Source organism: Hyalella azteca, unplaced genomic scaffold (genome assembly GCF_000764305.2).
Source record: "Hyalella azteca isolate HAZT.00-mixed unplaced genomic scaffold, Hazt_2.0.2 contig12097, whole genome shotgun sequence".
Taxonomy (NCBI): domain Eukaryota; kingdom Metazoa; phylum Arthropoda; class Malacostraca; order Amphipoda; family Hyalellidae; genus Hyalella; species Hyalella azteca.
In genome coordinates, this window is record NW_025942063.1 from 5,197 (window position 1) to 31,102 (window position 25,906).

Here is a 25,906-nt window from a genome sequence, read left to right on the forward strand (position 1 = left end):
GCTGTGCACCTCCGCCCACTGCCTACAACCCCAAGCCACTGGAAAAAAATGTAGCTTTGTCACTAGACAGAAGTGAGAGATGGAAGGAAAACAAGGAGGTCAGTCTGGAGCTTTAGTTAACACATCTTTGATAACTTTTTATCTGTTTTGCTCATATGATTGATTTTTAAGACATTACTTGAGGAAGTCTTAGGAAGATTTTAGGTAATTTTGAGGACTGTAAATATTTAGTATGACTGTAAATTTGTGTACTTTTTTATCAATTGGTTAGTCATTACCGTAAAATGGGGTAACTTAGACCACTTTTATTTTTATAAATGATGCCATTTTTTTACTAGCTAAATTAAACTTGAATTGAAACATGCAACTTTTATGCAAGTTTGATTGAAGACCAGAGCATGCTTCTTATTAATAATCTTCTTATTCGTCTTTTCAATGAAACTTAGTTTCATTGAAACTTATTCGCCAGCTAGAAACTTAGTTCGAGTCATTGAAAAGACGAATAAGAAGATTATTAATAAGAAGCATGCTCTGGTCTTCAATCAAACTCATATATATATATATATATATTCTTCTGAATTATTTCAGATCAACGTATGCTATTTATTAACTAATATCTTATTAGTTGCCAGTTATGTGTTTAATTGAAGCAGTGAGCTGCAGATTTGATTGAAATGATCTTCAAAATATTAACATTTACACACTCCACCTTTAGTTGTATGGCAATATTTCTTACATTATCTCGCATTTCTTATGAAAAATTTGGTGCCTCAGAATCTGCCAGCACCAAATGCCTACATATCCGTGGACATCCCTCAAATCAAAACTCCTGGCCGTTCTGCCCACGGGTCGCGGTCTAAGCCTCGTCACAGATCTCCTACTTCCACGACCTCATCCAGCATACTCAACTCGTCCACGTTAAGCAACTGCTCATCTAATTCTGACTTGAGCTCATCATCTAAAAGGAGCGTTTTTCTCAGTGTAAGCTTTCTCATGTAGCCTTTGGTAAGGATGGCTTTCGTTCCTTCATCATGAAATATCTTTTATGAAGAAAGGTTTTTTGTCATGGTAATTAATTGCAGTTATTCCAGATTATTATGCATTGCATCAAAAATACAATATCTTTATTTAATTTGATTTAGTGTTGACAAATGTGTCTCTTGTAGAAAATAGGTGGCCATAGAAAAATTTATTTGTTGACATTGGCATGCATATACATGTAATATTAATAAACAAAGGCCATTTGAGATGCATTTGCAAACATTGTGAACTTGTATTTGTGTTATTATCTCTGGTAGTGTATCATCTTTTTTTTTTAAAGGACTCCTTTGAATGAAAATTTGGTCTGTGCAATTTGTGGCTCCAAAATCGTAACTTGTCAGCCTCTAATATTCTTATTACAGTTATTTTCTACTATTTTACTAGTATACATTATTTTTTTTGTTTTTTAGCCCATCACCCCCCGGGCTCCTCGTTCGAGCTGCGCTAGAAGTGCTAGAGACAAAAGTGATGGCGTCAAGCTGCAGCTTGCTACTCTGCAGCGAGAAAGAGATGAGCTCCAGAGGCTGGTTGCTTCCCTGGAGCAAAAGTGAGGAAGATTGCAGTTAAAGCATCTTTGACAAACTGTCAGTAGATCTGTTCTGTTTATTCCTATGAATCTGCATCGTGATTTGTATAGGTAATACAAAATGTTTACTTGTAGGACCACACAATTTTTTTACATGTTTTGGCTTGTTGGATGTTTTTAATTCAATATTTGTTTTAAGACAACCACTAAAACATTTAAGTAAATGCATATATGTGAGAATGAACTACTTACGTAGGTCTCTATCTGTTAAACAATTCAATGCTTGCAGATTAGCCAGCTTAAAGAGCAGAGAAGCTGATGAAAAAGAGCAGCCAATTGAAGACAATGAGGGAGCAATCGGTGAGCTTACTTATGAAGTAAAAATATTCAGTTGATTTGTGACAAATTTGAATTTAATTGCATTTTATTCAAGTGCTGCAATTGCTTATTTTTGTTGTACATCATAGCTAAAGTCGCTTACTCACTGTAACAATATTATGTTATCTTCCAAATTACCGTGTGGCTTTGTACTAAATTATTTGGTTTGATTTTTCAGCCGAGAAAACCAGTTCAGCTTTACTTGAAGTGGCCCAGCAACAACTTGGTGCAGCTCAGTGCGCCGTGTCTGCCCTGCAGGATGAAAAAAGTGGTCTTCTCCTGCAACTGCAGCAATTGCAGGTGCTTTCATTTCCAGTTAGATATTTCAAATACATTAATATACATTAGTTTTTATTGATCTGAATGATACTTGTTGAATCTTGAAGTGCTATGCAGGATCTAGGTACCTGACCACAGACAGTTTACAATTCCGGTGTTCACAACGAGTTAAACTCTTCTGCTTGATCTGACTCCTAAAAAACATCTTCATAAAATAATTAGTCGGTCGTCAAGGATACAAAACTGATTTACACTAATTATTTTCTTTATTTCACTCAAATTTTCAAGCTTCCCAAAACTTGACCATCAAATTTATTATTGTTGTATACAACGTTAAAATTTTGCCATCGTGAAAATCGATTTCGACTCGAGGGACGGTAAACTAGCTACGAAAACGCGCTGCACTCGAAAATTTAGAGGTCAGAAATAAATATTGGGCTACCAAAATATCAAATATAAATTAGACACCACAAACTAAAAAGCTACAACGAAATCAAATCTCACAATACTGATGCCAACAAACGCTAAAATGAAGGTTAACAGGTGAGTGGGTAAAATTGGAAAAGAAGTTCTCGCTGGATTAGATCTTACCCTCATACTTAGTAATTTCAGATTTCAAAGCTACAACGAAATCAAATCTCACAATGCTGATGCCAACAAACGCTAAAATGAAGGTTAACAGGTGAGTGGGTAAAATTGGAAAAGAAGTTCTCGCTGGATTAGATCTCACCCTCGTACTTAGTAATTTAGGATAGACTTGCCGCTCCTTCACGAGTATGTGGGAATCTAACAAGCTGCGGTGTTCTGACCGAAGCTGGTCAGCCGGTGCTGAATTATATTAGAGAAGTGCTAGTGAAGTAGGCATCTATAACCCATCTTGCCGTGGCTCTCTAGTCGTTTGTGAAGCATGGAACGTTGTGAAGCATGGGACGTTGTGGGCATTGATGTTCCCAAACGATAACTCGAGCATCTATAAATCTATAATGGAGAGGATGCTTGTTTGGTCTCTTGCCCGGATGGCAATATATGGTTGGGAGACTAAAAAGGTTGTTAATGCAGACAGCTACCATTAAAAGAGTAGTGATGACGTGACCCAAGAAAAATGGTAATGTTATTTTATTATTACAACACTTCTCTTTAACTTCACTTCTTGTTTGTTTGTTTGTCTGCTACAAATCTTATAATCGATATTTAACACACTTCTACCTGTCCATTCGATCTGAAATTTTGCATACTTGCGTAAAGTTAGAGACAGTGCACAAATCAATTGACAGAATGAATAATTTTGAAAATTTACAAAATTTCTATAACAAAATTTAAAATCATTTTTTTAATATAAGAAAATAAAATTAGAAATTCATTGTACATATGTAACATCAAAGACACTGAATTCTTTAGAAGTGTTGTCTCTGAAAGGTAATTTTTAAACACATATTATTATTTTTGAGTGTTGTCGGTGCACAACGCAGACTAGGACAATTCCTGCCGCGCGAAGCTATGAGGCCGCTCCCGCGACCTTCAGGGCTGTTAGCGTGCTAACCGCGTAGCCGTGAATTTCGGATGGTAAGGTAATAGGAATTTTTGCTCCTGGATGATCAGCTACACTGCTACAGTCACAACCTTAGTGAGTAATGCGGACAGCTCCAGTGCACTTGATTATAAGCGGTTACCATTTAAATGGGGGATGAAAAGGAGATAGCAGACAAGACAAGGGATCTGTGAGGGCAGGCATTTGTGGGAACCAGAGCAGCCTGGCGCCAAGTTGAAAGTATGACGTATGGAGATTAAAAGTGGATAGAGAGCAGATCTGTAGATCTTGTTAGTTCATTTTACTCTAGGATCACATAAGGTCTACAAGTTATGATAGCTCAAACTGAGCATGGGTGAAGGCCTGGGTTGGAATCGAGTCAATCAGCATGAAAACGGTAAAGAAGAAAGTCGGAAAGAGAAGAGCCAACTTTTGGCAGTTGACGCCAGCGTAGGAAGCCATGTTTGAGTCCGAGATTGGCATGACAGGGTAGAGCCAGGGCTGTGCCCTCTGCCCGACCGCCTAGCATGCCAGGAAGCTGGGTAGACGGAGATGGTTGAGATGCACATTCCTCTTTTTGGAATCGAAGGTTTTGATTGAATTTTCGATCAGAGTACTTACTTTAAAGTTATTTGTTCATAAAATCATTGTGCTTCTTATTGTTCTTTTAGTCTGCGAGACTTTCGTTCTGCTCGGTGATTAGTATTGCTTGTCAATGACTATTTTACTATCGTGTATCTGATAGAAACGCTAAAATATTAATGAATTGTAGAGATTCAGTGGAATATTACAACAAATAACTTTAAGATAAAGTCAATAATTTTCTAATTTCTTAATTTCTATATTATGTTCTATTTCTGGCTGCAACAGCATTGATCGATATAAAGTAGTAAATGAAATGAAAAACCTGGTGTTAATCATGAAAGTATTTAAACAAGACTCTTCAGTCGAAAGTGAAATTCGTAATAATCTCGGGAGAAATACAACCGTCAACTTGAATAGAAGCTTCATCTATGCTTATGCATTTACAGATCACATCTCCAACGCGGGATGCGGGTGCTGCTATCGTCGGTGGTATCAGTGATACGGCCGAGCTTTCACAGGAAGATCTCATGAAGGAGGAAGTGGCGCACCTAACAATGCTGCGCGACAACCTCGAAGCCAGCGTTGTTCATAAGAACGCTCTCATCGCCGACCTCGAGCTTCAGTGCACTCGCTTGCAAGAAGCGTGTCAGGAGCACAAGCAGCAGCTCGAGCATTGCCGGGACATTCTTTCCTGTTACGAGTTTGAGGTTAGTTAGAGATTTTCTCTTTGATCCTTATTTTTTTAATTATTTGCTCAGAATAACAGATGTCCATAGGATCGGGTTCTGAAAATGTGCGTCAAAATCTCAAGTCAGTATCGAAAACTTAATTATTAATACAAAAATTATTTTTAGCCACTCAAAGTTCCTAGAACTATGTAAAAGGCGCTTCTACTGTCATTGAGATTTTTTCAGCATTTTTTCAACATTAGTTGAAAAGACATTCGGATTTTCAGACAATATGATCCGTCTGACTGTCTGAAAACCAAATAGTTGTTTTCAAAGTGATTATTTACATTTGTTTGATTTGTCACAGATAGATTTTTATGTACGTAGTGTGAGTTCAGCTATGGTGATTGTAGTATTAATTCCGTACTGCTTCTCAGTTGCATGGTGGTGAAGACGAAGAGGGTGTCCTTGCATCGTCCTCCATCTCGCGTTGTGTGGAGACCCTCAGTCAACGCTACAAGTCCCTGCTTGCCTCCAACGGCGCACTGGCCCAGGATCACAAGCAGCAAATATCAGCGCTCCAGACGGAACTATCGCAGCTTAAAGACAAAGTAAGTGCTGACTCAACATCTTCATCAGTATCACCTGGAATTCGAATTAGAATTCTCATTTGATCTACAACGTTAGGCTTATGCTTTACTTCAAATCCTTCTGCTGACTTCATGGTTACCCGTTCAAACTATAGGAACTGCTTTAAATATAGTATTTGAATTATTGAAAATATTTTTCAATTCATCGTTGTTTGCTCATTTGCATTAAAATAAAATGGGGCCGGGAATCAGACTTGAATCCGCCGACCATGGGCCCGGCGCGGTTGCCTTAGAATCGGCAAGACGTTTTCACTGGATAACGATGACTAAATTCTGTAAATCCAATTGAGCGCCGTAGCAACAGTTCCTGAGAAGTCTTAAGGCACGGGCAAACCATGAAGATATGTTTTTTTCCTTGCGATTTTCTCGAAATTTTAACGTAAGATTGTTGAGATGAAATAAATGAGGTTTAAACCTTTGAATCTGCTTAAGTCATAACAATGATTTCCGTTCATTTTTCATAAAATTAAACTTGTTTCAAATCGTGTTTAGCCCTTTGCACCGTTCCGTTATTGGCACTCAATCCCTCATTTCTAGTATGCATTCCTTCTCGTTTATTTTGTGCACATTTAAACTTATGCGTAAAGCATTAGTTATTATTTAGTGTTGCGAAGAGGAGCGTGAGAAAGAACAGTAGTTTTTAACGTATATTGCTGAGAAAAGCATCTCAGAATATTATACAGCTTCTTAGCTCCTTCTATACAGCTTCACTATTTTTATTTTTGCTACAAAACGCTTATCTGACCTTCAAGTGGATCCAAACAAGAACAGCATGAGCAGAATTGAAGCTTTTGCAATAAGGATAACCAGTCATAATACAGTCATAATTTGTTGTCTATTGTCAACTTCGTTTTATTGTGCCTTGATGGCATAATTTGCTTCACAAAGGAAGTTTTGCTAGCAATTCAAGGTTATTTTCGAAAAATTTTGCGAGTGTAACTCATTGAAGGTTCCGAATGTGTAAAGGACTACAAAATTAGCCTATCGTTCTTATTACCTTGCCATGAAACGGAACACGTCCTGCACTTGTTACTGTGAGTGTATCATGGACGTTCAGCTTCAGTTGCTTGGATTCGGAGCTGGAAGCCTATTGATCTCCTTGCATAATTAATAACAAAAATTTTCTGGTGATTACGTCACAATAATATTATATTAAATGTAACGTATTTTTCTATAAAATGTCTAATTTTTATTCCACGCCCTAGATTTGCGATTACGAGGCTAAAGTGACGCAACTTCGACATGATGCCACAGAACAGGAGAGCACGATTACAGCTTTAAAGGAGAATGTGCAGGCGCTCGAGGTGCTCGTTAAAGAAAAAGAACTCATGGAAATTTTATTACAAGAAGAGATCAGGCAACGGAACAGCGAGGTACCATCACTCGCTGGCTGATTCAGTGACTTGCTGGCTGATTCAGTGACTTGCTGGCTGATTCAGTGACTTGATGGCTGATTCAGTGACTTGCTGGCTGACTCAGTGACTTGCTGGCTGATTCAGTGACTTGCTGGCTGATTCAGTGACTTGCTGGCTGAAGTAAAGAAAATTTTTAAATAAAAAATGGGACTCATCTTCCACTGGAGTTACTGTCAAATGTCTTAACATAAAGGTTGAAATCAATTTTATGTGTGATTGTTCTGCATTTTATCCTCTCACTTTTGTTTTTTATTTTTAAACCAGAAGGTAAAGCGACCTTTTGAATAATTATATTACCTTTAGCAACCACTTCAGTACCGGGATCGAGTTTAATTTCAGCAACGTATTCTGTATGCTTGCAACCGGCCTAAAATATTATAACTTTACACGAATTAGTAGAGACAGTATATACTAATTCTTTCATATTTTCAGATGAACTTGTTAGAGGAATCTTATACGGCAATCGAGACCAAACTCGCAGAAGCTCTGGCTCGAGATTGCGAGCTGTCGTCTGAGCGGGCGGCACGAGAAAACGCAGAGAAGAGCTTAAAGCAAGTCGAACTGGAGCTTGTTACCTCGGTTGAGAATCAGAAGCACCTACAACAGGAGTTGCGTGGCAAGAAGGAAGAGGTAAGCTTTATGAACATCAAAAATTGTCTTACAAGTATAAATTTATCAAATGTCGCCAAAGGTAAAATGTCGCCAAATTCTATTCAAGTTACCTAATATTATTTTGTACCTAATATTATTTTTTGGCTTAGAGAAAAAAATCGTATGTATAAGCTTTTTACTCAGCGCTTCAATGTTGTCTCCTAATTACTTATTGAATTCTTTTAGCGAAAAACTGTGTCACTGTTTTTCTAGGAAAGAGCTCAGGTTACAGTGCCGCATTTAATCCTTTTAATTATCGGTAGACATTTCGTAACTCGAACGTTACGAAATTCTTCGTCACATGTTTTTGAGGCTTTAAATTTAAATTTGAGAATTATCTTTTATATTTATGCTGTGGACGAGCTGAATGCCGTAAACCTTTCTTATAATGACATCAAAAGGTTATTTTAACTTGTGAAAGAACTTAACAAGCCAGCTGAGAGCGGTCCAAAAATCAGTCGCTGAATTGATGCACAGCGTAGAGTGGCAACTTGTTCATGTTCTTAGAAAAGATACTTATTGTGATCTGTCTCCCAAACATCGTTGTGAATGTAGTAGTATATAAAGTAGCTAGCCTGATACCTATGTGTCCAGCATAGAGCATGATAGTCTCTTCTAGATTAGAGCCACTTTTGCATGATCCATAACTGTTGTGTTGGAATTAACTTGGAGAAGTAACATTTGTGAAGAACAAGTCTTGGATATTAGTTTTATGAAAGGACTTTAAACATACTTCAACATATGCTATAAAGTTGCGGAAGAAATTCGCGCTTCTGAGAAAATAAAATAATTGATGAATTCCTAAATTGATCAAATACAACAAAGGGTCGCCTAAGTTGGGGAAAATAAAATTGGTGTCATTCTGAGATCACTTTTTGTGTCCGCTTGTCCTTCAATCCATTCATATACGATCTACTGCTTGTCCGCACGGATGCCACTTGAGAGCAGACACAGATAGTGCCTGCTTGATTCTGCCTTGATTATATTCTGATCGAAATTTCGTCTCCAATTTAAGTTTTATGTTCAATGGAACTTCAGAATAACTTATTTTTCAGCTCTTCTTTTTTTTTGTGATAGTTTCAATAAAATATACCTTTTACGTATCTATCAGATCACGGCTAGCCAGAAGAAGATAGAAGAACTTGCTAACGAGCTCACCACAGTGCGACAAGAATCTCTTGATCTTAAAGAAGAGGTCGAGGGTCAGCTCAATCAGGTTTGTTGCTGTTGGCTGGTTGATCTAATTTCGAAAATTTTGCTGGTTGAAATAAGTCTCCGAATTAGATTTTTAATGAATAGTATTCATTTATACTTATGCTTCTTTGTTGATATGTGTACATTTATGTCCAGTTGCTAAATAAATTATTTAACCTTGCTGTGATACAAAGTTCCTGCTGTTCACTTTTCAAAGTCATTTCAATGTTAGGTTGAGCTACAAAATATAATTAATGCTATTATTCTACAATGTCATGAACAGAACTACTTTATTTGAGATTTTGTGTGTTCAATTATTTGTTTGTCAGGTGTTGGCTCTTCGAGCCTCGTTAGCTGCAAAAGATTACGATATTGACGAACGCGAGGAAACGATAGCCACGCTGAAGGAGGAGGTGAGACCAGAAACTAGGCTCCTGTCGAGCTAAGGCTTGGCAAGCTAGAACCGTACTATCAAATCTCGCTCAAACGTGTGTAGTGGCCTAAGTACACGTAGCGGTCCAATTCTCTTCTGTGTTCGGTGTGTTTTGCTTAACTAGCCGTCAGTGAAAGGCTGACGGAGTTAGAAACTATTAACTAATTTTGATAGTACGGCCCCTGACTGCCAAAGTATATTTGATAATTTTTATTGTGCTGCTTATGTTATTATTGTTATAGACTACATACTGAAGTTTCAGAATAAATTAAATTATTAGAATTAATATTTTTATTACTGTCTGTAGATAGTGACAAAAACGGATTTGGTTAACAACCTACAAAAGCAGTTGGATTCTCACAAGACGACAGAAGTTGAGCTCAATGCGCAGTTACGCGAGAAAACTGAAGCGTTTGCCGCAATTGAAGTGAAAATGTCCGAAGCACAGAACAAGCAAGCTTGTTTAGAGGAGCAGCTGAAACAGTTTCGTAGCGAGTCTGAAACAGCGTTGTTGTGCCTGAAAGATATGCACGCTGCTGAGTTGCATGACTTAAAAGCCTTAAAAGACGAAGAAACATCTAAGGTGTTGTCTCTTAGACGAGAATGTGTGGCCAATGAAGAAGCAATCTCTGAACTCAGTTCGAAACTTGCAGAAAAGGAGAAGACTATCCAGAATTTTGAGCAAAATATTGTTCAGCTGACATCCGAGCTCGAGGATGCTGAAGAAGTCCATGCGAAGAAGTAAGGGCATTTAGGCCTTATCTATAATGGTTTGGTGCATGAATGTTCTTCTTGGGTAAAAACGGCTTGTAAAATAATTATTTCCTAAAATTAGTACAGAAATTTTTTCTTTTTCAAAACAGTGTTCAATCTCGAGCATGATTAGGTATTCTCTACTTATATATTGAATTGTTTATGACCATCTGAATTTACTGAATGGATGGGCAATTTAGGTTATTTTGACGGAAACTGGAAACAGATTTACTCATTTTGACGGCATCCAGCTACACTCTACGTGCCACCTTACATTTTCTGTTACATTTTCGACATTTCACATATATTCACCTCTAAGCACATACTATGTACAGATTATGAATACCTCGCCTTCCTTTCAATGACTTCCACACAGTTTTTGAGTAAACTTGGTTTTAAGCTTTCATTCTGTACACATTACGTTATTTCTACGCGAGTTAATCAATATTATAATTGTTATTCATGTTTAGTTGTGTAACTCTATTTCACTCTTGACCATACGTTGTGTTTAATGCAGCATTAAAGAAGCCCGAGCTGAGATGGACGAATTGAGCATCCAGTATTCAAACTCGCTTCTGGAGCTCGAGTCTACGAAGGGAGCTCTGGCCCTGGCCACGCAGCACAGTCAGCGAGTCTTACTCGAGCTTGAAGCTTCTGAAGCTGACATTAAAGAGGCATGTTGTGAAAGTTATTTTAATGTTAATTTTTCATCTAATAAGGCTTGCCTCGTTTTACAATTTAGTTAAACCTACTGTAACGGGTGTCGAATTTATGCGTTTTTTTTCTGTGTTCCACTTTCTTTTGCTTGTTTGCGGTTGACAGTAATTTTGTGCTTGTCAGATGAAGGAGGATGCCGATAAGTGGCAGCGTGAGGTATTAATGCACATCGCCGAGAAACAGACGCTCGAGGATAACTTGAGAAAACTCACTGCTAAATATACAGCTTTTGAGCAAGCTAAAGGTGACTAATTTATTATTAACCATTTAATACTCATTAATTCTCAATTTTTCCATCAGCATTTCAACATTTTTAGTTGCAATGCCTTCCTATGGGATTTGCTGGACAAAAATAGTTCTGTTCTACACACACATCGATAGTAACGCTTTCATTTATGAAACCCTCGTTGCAAAAAATATTCCATTGAGTATTTATAAATTATTGTATGTCCTTAAACTTTTACTACAGTTACTGTGATTTCATATATCACATATATATATATACACGAGATTTCATATAAGGAAGCACCAGATACCTTTTTAATACTAAAGGGAATATAATGATATTTGTGGTTCTCTATTACTCAACATACCGATTTTGTTTATGTAATATTTTGTTATATGAACTAAATACTAATTGAGTGATGAATGGTTGAAAATGTTATATCCTCAACTTTGCAGTGGCCGACGAAGCGCAACGTGAGGATCTGATACGACGACTGCATGCTGAACTTGAGCTGAGCAAGCTGAGCTTCTCTCAGTTGCAGTCTGAAACGACAGCTCTTCAGTCCACGAACACTGGATTCATAAACCAAATTCAGCAGCTACGAGTACGTCTATTATTTGTGCATAAGCTCATAATTTTTCTGTTATATGGGTAGCTTCTTTAAGTGCTCTGATTTATCTTATAAACATGAACTGGTTATTCAGATATTCGGCAGATAGTCATGATTTAGATTTTTTTATTTCCATATATTTGGTCTTCATAGGTATTTTTTGTTCGAATGTGAAGGGATAAATGAATAGCCCGTGATTTTAGGTTTTAACTTGTGGGAAGATAATGTTACATAACCAAACACTTGAGATATCTTTCAATTATTGCAGCAAGATTTAAAGAAGAAGTCGGCAGCGATCGAGGAAAGCAAGGAGTGCATTGAAGTGTTGCGCGAGGAGCGGCGATGTGCCCTGGAGTGTAAAGAAGAACTTCAGAGCAAGGCTGACGATCGTCAAAATCAAATAAGAGATTTACGCTTGAAGTTGGAAGATCTCAAATCAAGGGTAAAAGATCACGAGAACACTATAATGCAGTCCAATGAAAACCTGGCCAAACACATTAGCAGCATAGCTCAAGAAAGACAGAAAGCGGCGGCTGAGAGAGAAGCGGACATGAAACACTTCTCCGAAGTTGAGCAAATGTTATCTCGAGATAAACAAGAACTAGAGCAGCGTGTGGGGAGTCTTCTTGAGCAAATGGAAGCTGTCGTTGAGCTTAAGGACTCCTTTGCAGAGAAGGTGCGGCTTTTTTCTTCCCTCTTCACAAACGTAATTTGCTTTACAGATTTACCGATACAATTTTCTAGGTAATTAATGGAAGTACTACCTATTAACATTAAGCAGTGGTAATAAGTCTGTCTTCGTTTCCGAATAGAAATTCTGTAACAAAGTCAAAATTTGTTCTATTCCGCGTACACGTTCTCGAGTGCTGTTACATTTATATCCGTTTCCTATCGATTCGTTTTTCATAATCCTACTTAAACTGGCATCAAGTAGTAGTCATGAAATGAAGCGTTTATTTTCACAGGTCCCTGAAGTATTATATTTTATTTTCAGGTTAGCTTGCTGGAACAAGACGTGGTGCAGCTCAAGGTAGCAAACGCAGCTGCGGAGCAGGCAAAGATCGCCGCTGAGGCCACTTTTTTGGAGTTTGATTCAATGAAGGTATTGCGACTTTTTATTAATAATTAGATGACAAGAGTCACAATTCACAGAATGGCATGTACCAAGCTTCGTTGTGAACTTTGAGTAATTTTCTTTGATCTTGGCAAATATTTACTGACTGAATGGGATAGCTAGATTTTTTGATGTACTACCGGTATATATTTTGTATGTATTTTTTGTTACTATATGTGCGATAAGTTTAATCTTTTCTTGGTCATCTTGTCTGGACGAACAGTTTTATGTGAATTTGTGTTGGCAGCAACACATTTCTAATTTCTGACGCTGTGTTGGCAGCTAACATTACATGTGGATGAAGTCCATTGAAAATAAACGTTTTTTTGCTTTTCATTCTAGATTTACTGATGACGTTCGATATGCAGACGCACGCAAGTTTCATTACGTGCTTGAGACTATTCGAAGTAGCTTTAAGATTTCACGTACATTTTCTGTGTTTATTCGCATATCATCAATTAGGGAGAACTGGAGAAGAATAGAAAAGAAGCTGAGGAAAGTCTTGCCATTCGTGAGAAGTTGGAATCTGAAGTAACTTTTGCACGGGAACGATTTGATTTGTTGGAGAAGCAGCTGCTTAACGTTACACAGGTAAAATTTAAAGTAACGTAGGAAAATAAAAACATTGTGTGCATTTGTTGAAGTATTTTAATCATGCCATTGTAAATTAAGAAACGAGAAGCTGTAGGTCACTCATGTAAAACATTTTCAAGTTGGCTGTTTATTTTTTTGGCTGTAAACTAGGTGGTGAACGAGTGATTTTTATTGTATGATTAGGGTTTATTTTGAAAGACAGTCATGCTCGTCAAGTAACATGGAATTTGGTCTTTTTTCATCAACGTGTTGGTCTTTTTTTACCAATTCTTTTTTTGTTAAAGGCGAAGGCAGAAGTGGAATCTGAACTTGAAAAGGAAGAGGAGATCCAACGAAATGATCCAGGCAAAGAACTTTAGCTGCTGCGCCGGAAGGTTACAGTTATGTAACTGAGAGCAAGACATTACGAGTGCCACTCTCGCTGCTCTCTTACACGCATAATGTACCCTACAGACTACAAACAAAATGAACACTTATCATTAATCAAAAATGGGAACAAATGCTTCTTAGAAGTTTAAGTTAGTGGTATTTTTTGCTGCATCTAATACCTTTAGTATTATTTTTTTATTTTAGTAGTATTTTCTTTATTTTAGTAGTATTTTCTTTATTTTAGTAGTATTTTCTTTATTTTAGTAGTATTTTCTTTATTTTAGTAGTATTTTTTGCTTCTCTCAATTTATTATCAACAAGATGTCCGTGCAATACAGCAACAATCTAAACATCTGGCCATGATAGAGAATAATCGAAAAACCTATCAGTTGAGCCTCAAACTGAAATGAGCGACCGTAACTCTGGAAGATTATGGCACAAAGTGCTGTAGCTCCTGCAAGCAGAACTCGAATTTCGAAAAAAGGCCGGTTAGCAGATTCTGATCAAAATGCAAAATGAAACGATACGACTCGAAAATAGAATTCGACGTAGACCTTCAACAAGTACGTATAGACATGTAAAATCGGCATAAAACACTCGCGCCCAAAAAAAAAATGAAATAAAACTCGCAGATTAATTGACAAAACCCAAACAGCACGGGAGATGATCTACAAAATTTTAGCTTCTTAGTAAAACATGAGGATTTGATGCGACGACTGCAGGCCGAACTTGAGCTGAGCAAACTGAGCTTCTCTCAGTTGCAGTCTGAAACGACAGCTCTTCTGTCCACGAACACTGGATTCATAACCCAAATTCAGCAGCTACGAGTACGCGTATTATTTGTGCATAAGCTCATAATTTTTCTGTTGAATGGATACCTTCTTAAGTTCTCTGATTTATTTAGGAGCATAAACAGATTGAAATGCGATTATTTTGGCAGATATCCATGATTTACATTCTTTTTATTCCCAAAAATTTGGTCCTCATGGGTATTTTTTGTTCGAACGCGAAGAAATAAATGGATAGCCCATGATTTTAAGCTTTAGCCCGCGATTTTAGGCTTTAATTTGTCGGAAGATAAGGTTAAAAACCAAATACGTTAGTCACGCTTCAGATTTATTTCCACGCTTTATTGTTGCAGCAAAATTTGAAGAAGAAGTCGGCAGCGATCGAGGAGAACAAGGAGGGCATTGAAGTGTTGCGCGAGGAGCGGCGTTGTGCCTTGGAGTGTAAAATTCAGAGCAAGACTGACGATCGTCAAAATAAAAAAAGAGATTCTCGCTTGCAATTAGAACATCTCAAATCGAGGGTAAAGGATCACGAGAACACTATAATGCAGTCTAATGAAAACCTGGCCAAACACATTAATAGCATAGCTCAAGAAAGACAGAAAGCGGCGGCTGAGAGAGAAGCGGTTATGGAACACTTCTCGGAAGTTGAGCAAATGTTATCTCGAAATAAGCAAGAAATGGATCAGCGTATGGGGAGTCTTCTTAAGCAAATGGAAGCTGTCGTTGAGCTCAAGGACTCCTTTGCAGAGAAGGTGCGGCTTTTTTCTACTCTGTTCACAAGCATAATTTGCTTTACAGGTTTACAGAGACATTTTCCTAGGTAATTAATGAAAGTACTATAGCATTAAACTACGGTGATAAGTCTGTCTTTGATACCGAATAGAAATTTTGTAACAGTCTAAATTTGTTCTGTCCCGCGTACATGGTCTCAAGTGCTATTACATTTAAAACCTTTTCCTATTAATTCGTTGTTTGTTGATATCTATTCAATCTGGCATCAAGTATGAGTCATGAAATGAAGTGTTGATTTTCCAGATCCCTGAAGTGTAATATTCTAAATTCAGGTTAGCTTGCTGGAACAAGACGTGGTGCAGCTCAAGGTAGCAAATGCAGCTGCGGAGCAGGCAAAGATCGCCGCTGAGGCCACTTTTTTGGAGTTTGATTCTACAAAGGTATTGTTACTTTTTTAGTAAAAATTACATGATTAAAGAGTCGCAATTCACAGAATGACATTTAACAAGCATCGTTATGAACGTAGAGTAATTTTCTTTGATCTTGGCAAATATTAACTTGCTGAATGGGATGGCAAGATTTTTGATTTACTACATATCTTGTATGTACTTTTTGTTATATATACGAGAAGTGTAATATATTCTTGTTCATCTTGCCTTGACGAACTGTTTTATGACACATTAGTGAAATTACTAACTTGGCAGCAAGTATTACACGTTGATTGTTGATGTAGTCCATTTAAAAAAACGTTTTATGTTTTTTATTCCTGATTTACTGATATTGTTGGATATGAAGACGAACGCAAGTTTCATTACGTGCTCAAGCCTTTATGTAACCTAACATAGTACAATAGTGATGTCGGCGCTGATGAGTAGGTCTGATGTGGCCTGTCGCCGATTCTTGAACTTTTCGTGACTTGTTCACAGAAGATCTAAAATCGTGTCATTTGACCGGATCTTTTCGAGACTGACGATAGTTTGAAATATATACTAGACTTCCACCGGGTTCGATATGGTGCTAGGCATTTCAAGTCTGGACATATATTTTTCCACAGCTTTATCTAGTCTGTTCTTGAACGCGTTCATACTTGGAGCGCCCTTTGTGTTGGCCCTTTGTGTTGGTTCTTTTTTCAAATTCTAGTAATCCTTCGGGGACCTTGGATAAACCATGAGTATACTTGCATAGTTCAATGAGGTCCCCACACAGACGTCGATAACTGAGGCTTGGAAGCTTCATAATCTTCAATCTTTTTTCAGAGGACTTGCTCTTCAAGCCTGGAATTATCCTTGTTGCGTGTCTTTGAACATTCTCTATCAAATTTTTGCCCTTTCCAAATCTCGGTGATCACACAACGTTTCCAAACTCTAGATTCGGTCACACGACAGCAACAAACAACTGCTTCATCGCTTCTGCATCTAGGAGCTCGTAAGAGCGTCTGATTAGACCAATAAGTTTGGATGTATTATCTTTCGTTTCAACATGCTTAGAAAATTTCAGCTCCTTGTCGACATGAACTCTGAGATCTTTTTCCACACTAGACTTTTCGATCATTACCCTCTCATTGTAACCATGTCTTCTCATACTGTAATCTTGCTGTTCATTGTTCATCCCGAGGTCAAGTACTTTACACTTGTCAGGATTAAACAGCACCTGCCACGTATCAGCCCAGTTAACTAAACTGTCAAGATCATTTTGCAATTGCACTTTATTTGACGCATCCTTCACTGTATTGTAAACATTTGTGTCGTTGGCATACATGGAGCACACGCTGGACACTACTTGTGGCAGATCGTTTATAAAAGCGAGGAACATAATAGTCCGAAGAACGCTTCCTTGTGGCACGCCACTCCTCACTGATGCCCAGTCTAACACGGTTCCGTTAATTCTGACACGTTATCGTCTATCTACTAGAAAATCTCTGATCCAATAGAGTACGTTTCCCTCAATTCCTAAATACTTCACTTTACGTAACAGCCGCTCATGCGGAACACTGTCAAATGCTTTGGCAAAATCGAGGTACAATGCATCCACTGGCTCCCTTACGTCCACAAAGCGAGTCCAATCGTTCAACGTAGACAATAAGTTAGTGGTGCAGGATCTACCGGCAATAAAACCATGTTTACAGTCTGATAGGAGTTGGTGAACAGTCAAGTGATCGATAATCCCATCCCTCACAACAAATTCCATTACCTTAGAAACGACACTTGTCAGACTGACATGGGCGATAGTTACCGGGGCTACTTTTGTCACCTTCTTTGAACAGTGGTGTTACTTGAGCTTCTTTACAATCGGACGAAAAAGTTCCTTCGTTCAAGGTTTTTTGAAAGAATACTGTCACTGGGCCGGCCAAGTAGCTTTAAGATTTCATACATTTCTGTGTGCATTTGTGTACCGTCAAATAGGGAGAACTGGTGAATAATAGAAAAGAAGCTGAGGAAATTCTTGCCATTCGTGAGAAGCTGGAATCTGAAGCAACTTCCATGCTTAAAAAACTTGATGAGCTGGAGAAGCAGCTGCTTAACGTTTCACAGGTAAAATTTAGCGTAACGTTGGATGATATAATTCCAGGCTTGAAGGGAAAGTCCTATGAAGAGAGATTAAAGATTATGAAGCTTCCAAGCCTCGGTTATCGACGTCTGCGTGGGGACCTCATTGAAGTGTACAAGTATACTCATGGCTTATAAAAGGTCCCCGAAGGATTACTAGAATTTGAAACAAGAACCAACACCAGGGGCCACGGCTGTAAACTAAAAAAAACTGCGCTGCAACTTGTCCACGCGACATTTCTTCTCGCTTCGAATCACCGACATGTGGAACAGCCTCCCATATAGCATCTTAGACGTTCCGAGTATGAACGCGTTCAAGAACAGACTAGATAAAGCTATGGAAAAATATATGTTCAGATTTGAAATGCCTAGCACCATATCGAACCCGGTGGAGGCTACTTTTGTCACCTTCTTTGAACAGTGGTGTTACTTGAGCTTCTTTACAATCGGACGAAAAAGTTCCTTCGTTCAAGGTTTTTTGAAAGAATACTGTCACTGGGCCGGCCAAGTAGCTTTAAGATTTCATACATTTCTGTGTGCATTTGTGTACCGTCAAATAGGGAGAACTGGTGAATAATAGAAAAGAAGCTGAGGAAATTCTTGCCATTCGTGAGAAGCTGGAATCTGAAGCAACTTCCATGCTTAAACAACTTGATGAGCTGGAGAAGCAGCTGCTTAACGTTTCACAGGTAAAATTTAGCGTAACGTTGGATGATATAATTCCAGGCTTGAAGGGAAAGTCCTATGAAGAGAGATTAAAGATTATGAAGCTTCCAAGCCTCGGTTATCGACGTCTGCGTGGGGACCTCATTGAAGTGTACAAGTATACTCATGGCTTATAAAAGGTCCCCGAAGGATTACTAGAATTTGAAACAAGAACCAACACCAGGGGCCACGGCTGTAAACTAAAAAAAACTGCGCTGCAACTTGTCCACGCGACATTTCTTCTCGCTTCGAATCACCGACATGTGGAACAGCCTCCCATATAGCATCTTAGACGTTCCGAGTATGAACGCGTTCAAGAACAGACTAGATAAAGCTATGGAAAAATATATGTTCAGATTTGAAATGCCTAGCACCATATCGAACCCGGTGGAAGTCTAGTATCTATTTCAAACTATCGTTAGTCTCGAAAAGATCCGGTCAAATGACACGATTTTAGATCTTCTGTGAACAAGTCATGAAAAGTTCAAGAATCGGCGACAGGCCACATCAGACCTACTCTTTAGCGCCGACATCTGATGTTATGTTATAAATGAAAATATTGTGCCACAAAGTTGAAAATTTTTTAGATTTTAATCATGCCATTGTAGATTGAGAATCTGGAAGCTGTAGGTCACCCATGTCAAACATTTTCAAGTTGGATGTTTAATTTTTGACTGAAAACTTGGTGATGAACGAGTAATTTATATTGTACAATAATGGCTTATTTTGAAAGAGTCATACTCGTCAAGTCACATGGAATTCGGTTTTATTTCTTGAATGCGTTGGTATTTTTTCTTGAAAACTGCTGTTTTTGTAACAGGTGAAGACGGATGTGGAATCTGAACTTGCTGGTGTTCAGGATCAGCTTCTGAATCTTCAGGCAGAAAATGAAGCCTGCCGAAATGAGTTGAATCTGGCAACGGAAGCCTTGAACGAGTAAGGCAATGATTATTGGAATATTATGCTTGTGCATCGACTTCATTTCGCGATTGAAGCTTCCTTTTGTTGTTTATAGTATTATTCTCCCCTCTAACTGGCTTTGGTTCATTTTGTGGTCAAAGTCGAGTTTTATATTTTTTGAGCATTTCACATTTCCTCAGTACAGCATACTGACCCCAGTTTAGGAACACGTTGTGCGTGACGCACTGACGCTGTACCCTCGACTGAGCATTTGACGAAAGTTATTGAGATTTATTGCGTGATTAACTTGTGATGGTTGCGAACTCTTGTAAAAATTTTAGATTGTTAAATTGTGTCGAGATTTTATTACTTGTTGATCTCTTACCAACTACACTAAAGGCATTCGTTCTGTTTGCATTAGTCAGGGTTCGTTTTGTTCAACATGCGGTGCATGAAGTAATTTAAAATCGAAGTTTTGTTTTCCGCCTTCTTTGTCAGGAGAAAACTGTGAAATTTCAAAAGGTGTTGTATTGGTAGTAATTTCAGTTCCCTAGGCTTAAGCTTTCGGTAATTTTTCTACTACGGTGATTTAAATGGATAGGCATTTCAACCTTCAGGCTAAGGAGCCACCACGCCGAATGTGAAGAGCTACAGACTCTGGTGTCGACGCTTTCTGACTCCCTGACGAAATCCGACGATCAGAAGCGAGAATGGCAGGCAAAATGCGCTCAACTCGAAAAACTCGTCGAACCTTTCAGAGTAAATCGTGCTTTCAACTGTTTGTGTACTCCTTAGAAGCCCGAAAATGATTTCAACTTCTTATTAATGTTTTATTTTTAATGGCTTTTAGATGCAGGTTGAGCCATGAAATATCATTGCCGGCTTTGGTTTCAATTCAGGGATATTTTTGACTTGTATCATTGCTTTTTTACTTTAATCAATGGGTGGGAACGAGAGAAAGCAAGCTCCAAGCTCTCCTTTTTTAGTTTTTGCACTGAAATCTTAACTGACCTCTATGTGGTTAAATTATTCAGGGTTCAAATGTTTTAACCAAATTCCTAAGTTCTTTTATGGTTGCAGGATCAGTTAGAAAATTACGAAGCAGAACGTGAAATTTTGATGAGGTCTAAGACAGCTGCCCAAAAAGAGGTCGAAGATCTCGGTCAAAAATATGTATCTTTGCTGGGCCACCAGAACCACAAACAGAAGATCCAGCATGTGGTTAAACTTAAGGCTGAGAACTTGAAGCTTCTGGAGGTATGTGTGAGGGCCCTCAATCTCATCTCTAGTCGCATGTTTGGGCGTTTTAAGGGGGGGGATACCCTAAAAATCGGAAATTTTGACTCTCTCGGTTTTTATGCTCATTTTAAAGCTGCTTTTCTGACGCATTCAACGGTACTAAAAGCATCTGTACGTTGATTTATGCGTTCGCGACAGGTCCCGAAAGGGGGGAGGTGTCCGGGCCCCTTTAGTAAAGTTAAGGCGGAAATTACCCGGCCGGGCACCATAAAGGGGATCGTCTGACGTAAAGCGGCCAATTATGATATTCTCCAGTTCTTATACTCAAATTAAAGCTGCTTTTCTGACGCATTCAACGGTACTAAAATCATATCTGTACGTTGATTTATGCGTTCACGGCAGAACGCGAAAGGGTGGGGGGTGGCGGTGTTCTTTAACATTTAAGAAACGGGGAAATTAGCTGCCGAGCATTATATATAGAGTGTCTTCTTGCCCTGCAGCTCAGTTACCCGCCTGACGTCACACGGTGATTTGTGCATGCAGTCGTTCCCACCATCCTTGACTGGAATCAAGCTCCCGTAACGTTTATTTTTGTATCTTGGCTACATTGAGTGCCCATTCCCATGCGCGCGGGACTTAGTCGGGCTGTCCTGAAAAGTTGCACCTGCTCTCACTCCAAACCTATCTCCTCCTACTGTTTTTAAGCTACAGCAATGAGACACACACCATTTGATTTGTAAAGACCATACCTATCGAGTAACACGGCCTTTTTTAGATTTGTGCATAGTTTGGATTGAAAATGGGGAGAGGGTGGAAATCAGAAGAAAATGAGAAGAAAACGGGAAAATGCGTGTAAAAAAATTAAGGCAAAAATGAAAAATCGGGCTGAGTTACTCGATTGGTATGGTCTTAACAAATCGAATTGTAAATGTCTCATCGCTGTAGCTTGAAAACTGTAGGAGGAGATAGATTTTTGAAGTACCCCCTTTTCTGTTAGTTTTCTATGAATTTCACGTTTTCTATGAATTTTTTCGAAAAAAGTATACGTACAAAATGTGCTTGTATTTTGGTTTCACATATATGTGTGAAGTTTCAGAAAGATCCGTTTGTAAATGTGGAAGTTTTTCTGGAGGGTACACCCCCCCCTTAAATTTTACCTAATTATCTGATACTTGCATATGGTATTTTATGCTCCCGAGTTTTTGCAGGCCGCTCATTCTAGGTCATCTTAGTTCTGATATTAATGCTATCGAAAATGGCGCGAAGAATTGCAGTGAAAATCAGTAAATTTTAATTATTTGTTTTCTTAGTAAAATCTCAAAATTTTCGTTTCTGTTCTTTTCGCCATCGTAAATTTAGTTCTTGGTAATAATAAATAGCGGTTTCAGCGTTTATTAGGCCATGGGCCTGTCGCCGATTCTTAACATCGCAGAACATCAACAGCTTGTTGCGGTCTCGAACTCGCTACTCACTGCTACAATTCTGCTATGCTTAACCGCCCGGCCTCCTCGCCGATTCTGACCAGAAACTGGCGCACAGAGCTGGGATCGAACCCGCGCCTCTCTGCGCCAATCTTGGTACTCTGAACTGTAACCACTGGGCCACCCTGCCCTATTGGTGCTGAGGAGAGCCGATTAACTTTCAAGTCTAACTTCTGCTGGGCATATCTTTTAAAAGTTCCCTTGAGCAGAATTAGACGTGGTGCAGCTCAAGGTAGCAAACGCAGCTGCGGAGCAGGCAAAGATCGCCGCTGAGGCCACTTTTTTGGAGTTTGATTCAATGAAGGTATTGCGACTTTTTATTAATAATTAGATGACAAGAGTCACAATTCACAGAATGGCATGTACCAAGCTTCGTTGTGAACTTTGAGTAATTTTCTTTGATCTTGGCAAATATTTACTTACTGAATGGGATAGCTAGATTTTTTGATGTACTACCGGTATATATTTTGTATGTATTTTTTTGTTACTATATGTGCGATAAGTTTAATCTTTTCTTGGTCATCTTGTCTGGACGAACAGTTTTATGTGAATTTGTGTTGGCAGCAACACATTTCTAATTTCTGACGCTGTGTTGGCAGCTAACATTACATGTGGATGAAGTCCATTGAAAATAAACGTTTTTTTGCTTTTCATTCTAGATTTACTGATGACGTTCGATATGCAGACGCACGCAAGTTTCATTACGTGCTTGAGACTATTCGAAGTAGCTTTAAGATTTCACGTACATTTTCTGTGTTTATTCGCATATCATCAAATAGGGAGAACTGGAGAAGAATAGAAAAGAAGCTGAGGAAAGTCTTGCCATTCGTGAGAAGTTGGAATCTGAAGTAACTTTTGCACGGGAACGATTTGATTTGTTGGAGAAGCAGCTGCTTAACGTTACACAGGTAAAATTTAAAGTAACGTAGGAAAATAAAAACATTGTGTGCATTTGTTGAAGTATTTTAATCATGCCATTGTAAATTAAGAAACGAGAAGCTGTAGGTCACTCATGTAAAACATTTTCAAGTTGGCTGTTTATTTTTTTGGCTGTAAACTAGGTGGTGAACGAGTGATTTTTATTGTATGATTAGGGTTTATTTTGAAAGACAGTCATGCTCGTCAAGTAACATGGAATTTGGTCTTTTTTCATCAACGTGTTGGTCTTTTTTTACCAATTCTTTTTTTGTTAAAGGCGAAGGCAGAAGTGGAATCTGAACTTGCTGGTGTTCGGGATCGGCTACTGAATCTTCAGACAGAAAATGAAGCCTGCCGAAATGAGTTGAATCTGGCCACGGAAGCCTTGAACGAGTAAGACAATGATTATTGGAATATTAGGCTTCTACATCGACGTTTTTTTTCTCTAACTGGCTTTGGTTAATTTTTTGGTCAAAGTCGAGTTTTATTTGTTTATTTTTAATAAGCATTTTACATTTTTCTCATTACCGCATACTGATCCCAGTGTGGGAACAAGTTGTGCGTAACGATGCACGGCATTATCGATTGAGCATTTGGCGAAAGTTATCGAGATTTATTGCGTGATTAACTTGTGATTGTAGTAATTTCTTGTAAAATTCTTGATTGTTGACTTGTGCCGGTATTTTATTACTTGGTGATCTATTTTCAACTACACCAAAGGCATTCGTTCTGTGTGCATAAGTCAGTGTTCGTTTTGTTATTTCTAAACGATTTGTTTTCCATCTCCGTTGTTGGGAGAAAACTGAAATTTCAAAAGGTGTTGTATAGGTAGTAATTCCAGTTTCCTAGGTTTAAGCTTTAGGTAATTTTTCTACTACGGTGTTATAAATGGATAGGCAATCCAACTTTCAGGCTAAGGAGCCACCACACCGAATGTGAAGAGCTACAGACTCTTGTGTCGACGCTTTCCGACTACCTGACGAAATCCGACGATCAGAAGCGAGAATGGCAGGCAAAATGCGCTCAACTCGAGAAACTCGTCGAACCTTTCAGAGTAAATCATGTTTTCAGCAACTGTTTGTGTACTCCTCAGAAATCCAATAATTATTTAAAATTTTGAATAATGTTAAATTTTTAATGACTTTTGGATACAGGTTGAGCCATGGAAATCATTTGAAATATTACCGGGTTTAGTTTTAATTCAGGGATATTTGTGACTTATTTTGTCGTGTATTTTGGATTTTTTTATTGAATCAATGTGTGGGAACGAGAGAAAGCGAGCTTCAAGTTAGCCCTTTTTAGTTTTTGTTCTGAAATCTGATCTGACCTCTATGTTTTTTAAAATTATTCTGTGTTCAAATGTTTTACCCAAATTCCTAAGTTCTTTTTATGGTTGCAGGATCAGTTGGAAAATTACGAAGCAGAACGTGAAATTTTGATGAGGTCTAAGACAGCTGCCCAAAAAGAGGTCGAAGATCTCAGTCAAAAATATGTATCTCTTCTGGGCCACCAGAACCACAAGCAGAAGATCCAGCATGTCGTTAAGCTCAAGGCTGAGAACTTGAAGCTTCTGGAGGTATGTGTGACGGCTCTCAATATCGTCTCTTTTCGCATTTTTGGGCGTCATTAATATTTACCTAATAACTTGATTCTTGCATATGGTATTTTTATGCTTCCAAGTTATTGCAGGCCGCTCATTCTATGTCATTTTACTTTTAATATTATTGCTGTCGAAAATGTCGCGAATAATGGCAGTGAAAATCAATAAATCTCAAAATTTTCGTTTCTGTTCTTTTCGCCATCGTAAGTTTCGTTCTTGGTGCTGACGAGAGCCGATTCACTTGCAAGTCAAACTTTTGCTGATCATATCTTTCAAATTAGGCTTCGCTTTGTGCGGAGCTCTTATCTCTTGGTTGTTTGCTCATTAAAAGTGATGTTTTCATTACTTGCCTTCCATAGATTCGACTATTGCTTGATGGCAATCTATTCAAATCTTTCTCAGTGCATTGTTTCACGCGAAACTTTTTTTTTTTTCACAGGAGGTGACCAAGCTGCGTGTGGAGAGCGAAAAGCAGCGGAAGACAATAAAGCGTCTAGAAGAAAGACTCGGGGACGCAGACAAGAAGCCCTCCACAAGCTCAAGTGGTTGTCCCGGGCGAGTAGCCAAGAGCATCTCAAATAAAGAAAATACCAAGGCAGTTCCTCGCTCGCCTCTACGTCCCAGCAATCAAATTTTGAAGTAGCTGATGGCACGGTCGCTATAATTTTGGCATCTGCTGGGCTACAACTGAAGTATAATATTTTTACTCATTTAGTGCCATTTCAATCTATTCATGCATGGAATTAATTTGTACTCAAAATGAAGTGATTGACCGTTGAGATCGTTTCAAAAAGATGGAGGACAAAGGAATTACTATTTTTATACCACGAGACTACCTACTATTGAAAGTGCTAAGCAGGAAAAACAAGTTTTCACCTAATTTTTGATTGTTGAAAATCAGTGGTCATTATCTCTCAGAGACGAAAACCGCGTTAGAATGATGTGCGAATCGACAGAGATTTATTTGTATAAACTGCCTTCTGCTGAAGTGAATTAGACGTGGGAACATTTTAAGCTGTGCAACAATATAAATGAAGGTATTGACGTTTAGTGCACATGGATTGAGTTATTCTCTGGCTAGCTGTGGAGTAACGTCCATAATTAAATCACTTATTTCTATAATCCTCTCTTCTTCATTTATACCTTGTGGAGCGAAAAACTGACATGTGTTCTCTGATAAAATGTACTGTCGGATAAACTTCTCGATTCATTGCTCTCCTTAATAATGGGTTCGCACGCTTGGAACTAACATCGCAATAATTT

General features: G+C 38.4%; 1 protein-coding gene across 1 annotated transcript; it reads left to right on the plus strand.

Moving 5' to 3' along the window:
- LOC108668568 (centrosome-associated protein CEP250) lies at window positions 1–25,765 on the plus strand (the record flags this gene model as incomplete). The annotated part of the gene is made up of 26 exons (XM_047883145.1): window positions 1–98; window positions 775–981; window positions 1,452–1,588; window positions 1,857–1,927; window positions 2,124–2,245; window positions 4,784–5,044; window positions 5,443–5,616; window positions 6,861–7,028; window positions 7,503–7,700; window positions 8,833–8,937; window positions 9,245–9,328; window positions 9,656–10,089; window positions 10,619–10,775; window positions 10,942–11,062; window positions 11,500–11,648; window positions 11,923–12,330; window positions 12,649–12,756; window positions 13,231–13,359; window positions 13,647–13,707; window positions 14,395–14,558; window positions 14,873–15,274; window positions 15,587–15,694; window positions 19,326–19,441; window positions 23,956–24,097; window positions 24,443–24,619; window positions 25,083–25,765. Coding segments are annotated over 26 exons (4,505 nt in total), but the record flags the coding sequence as incomplete, so codon positions are not given.
- Between the last annotated feature and the right edge of the window lie 141 nt (window positions 25,766–25,906).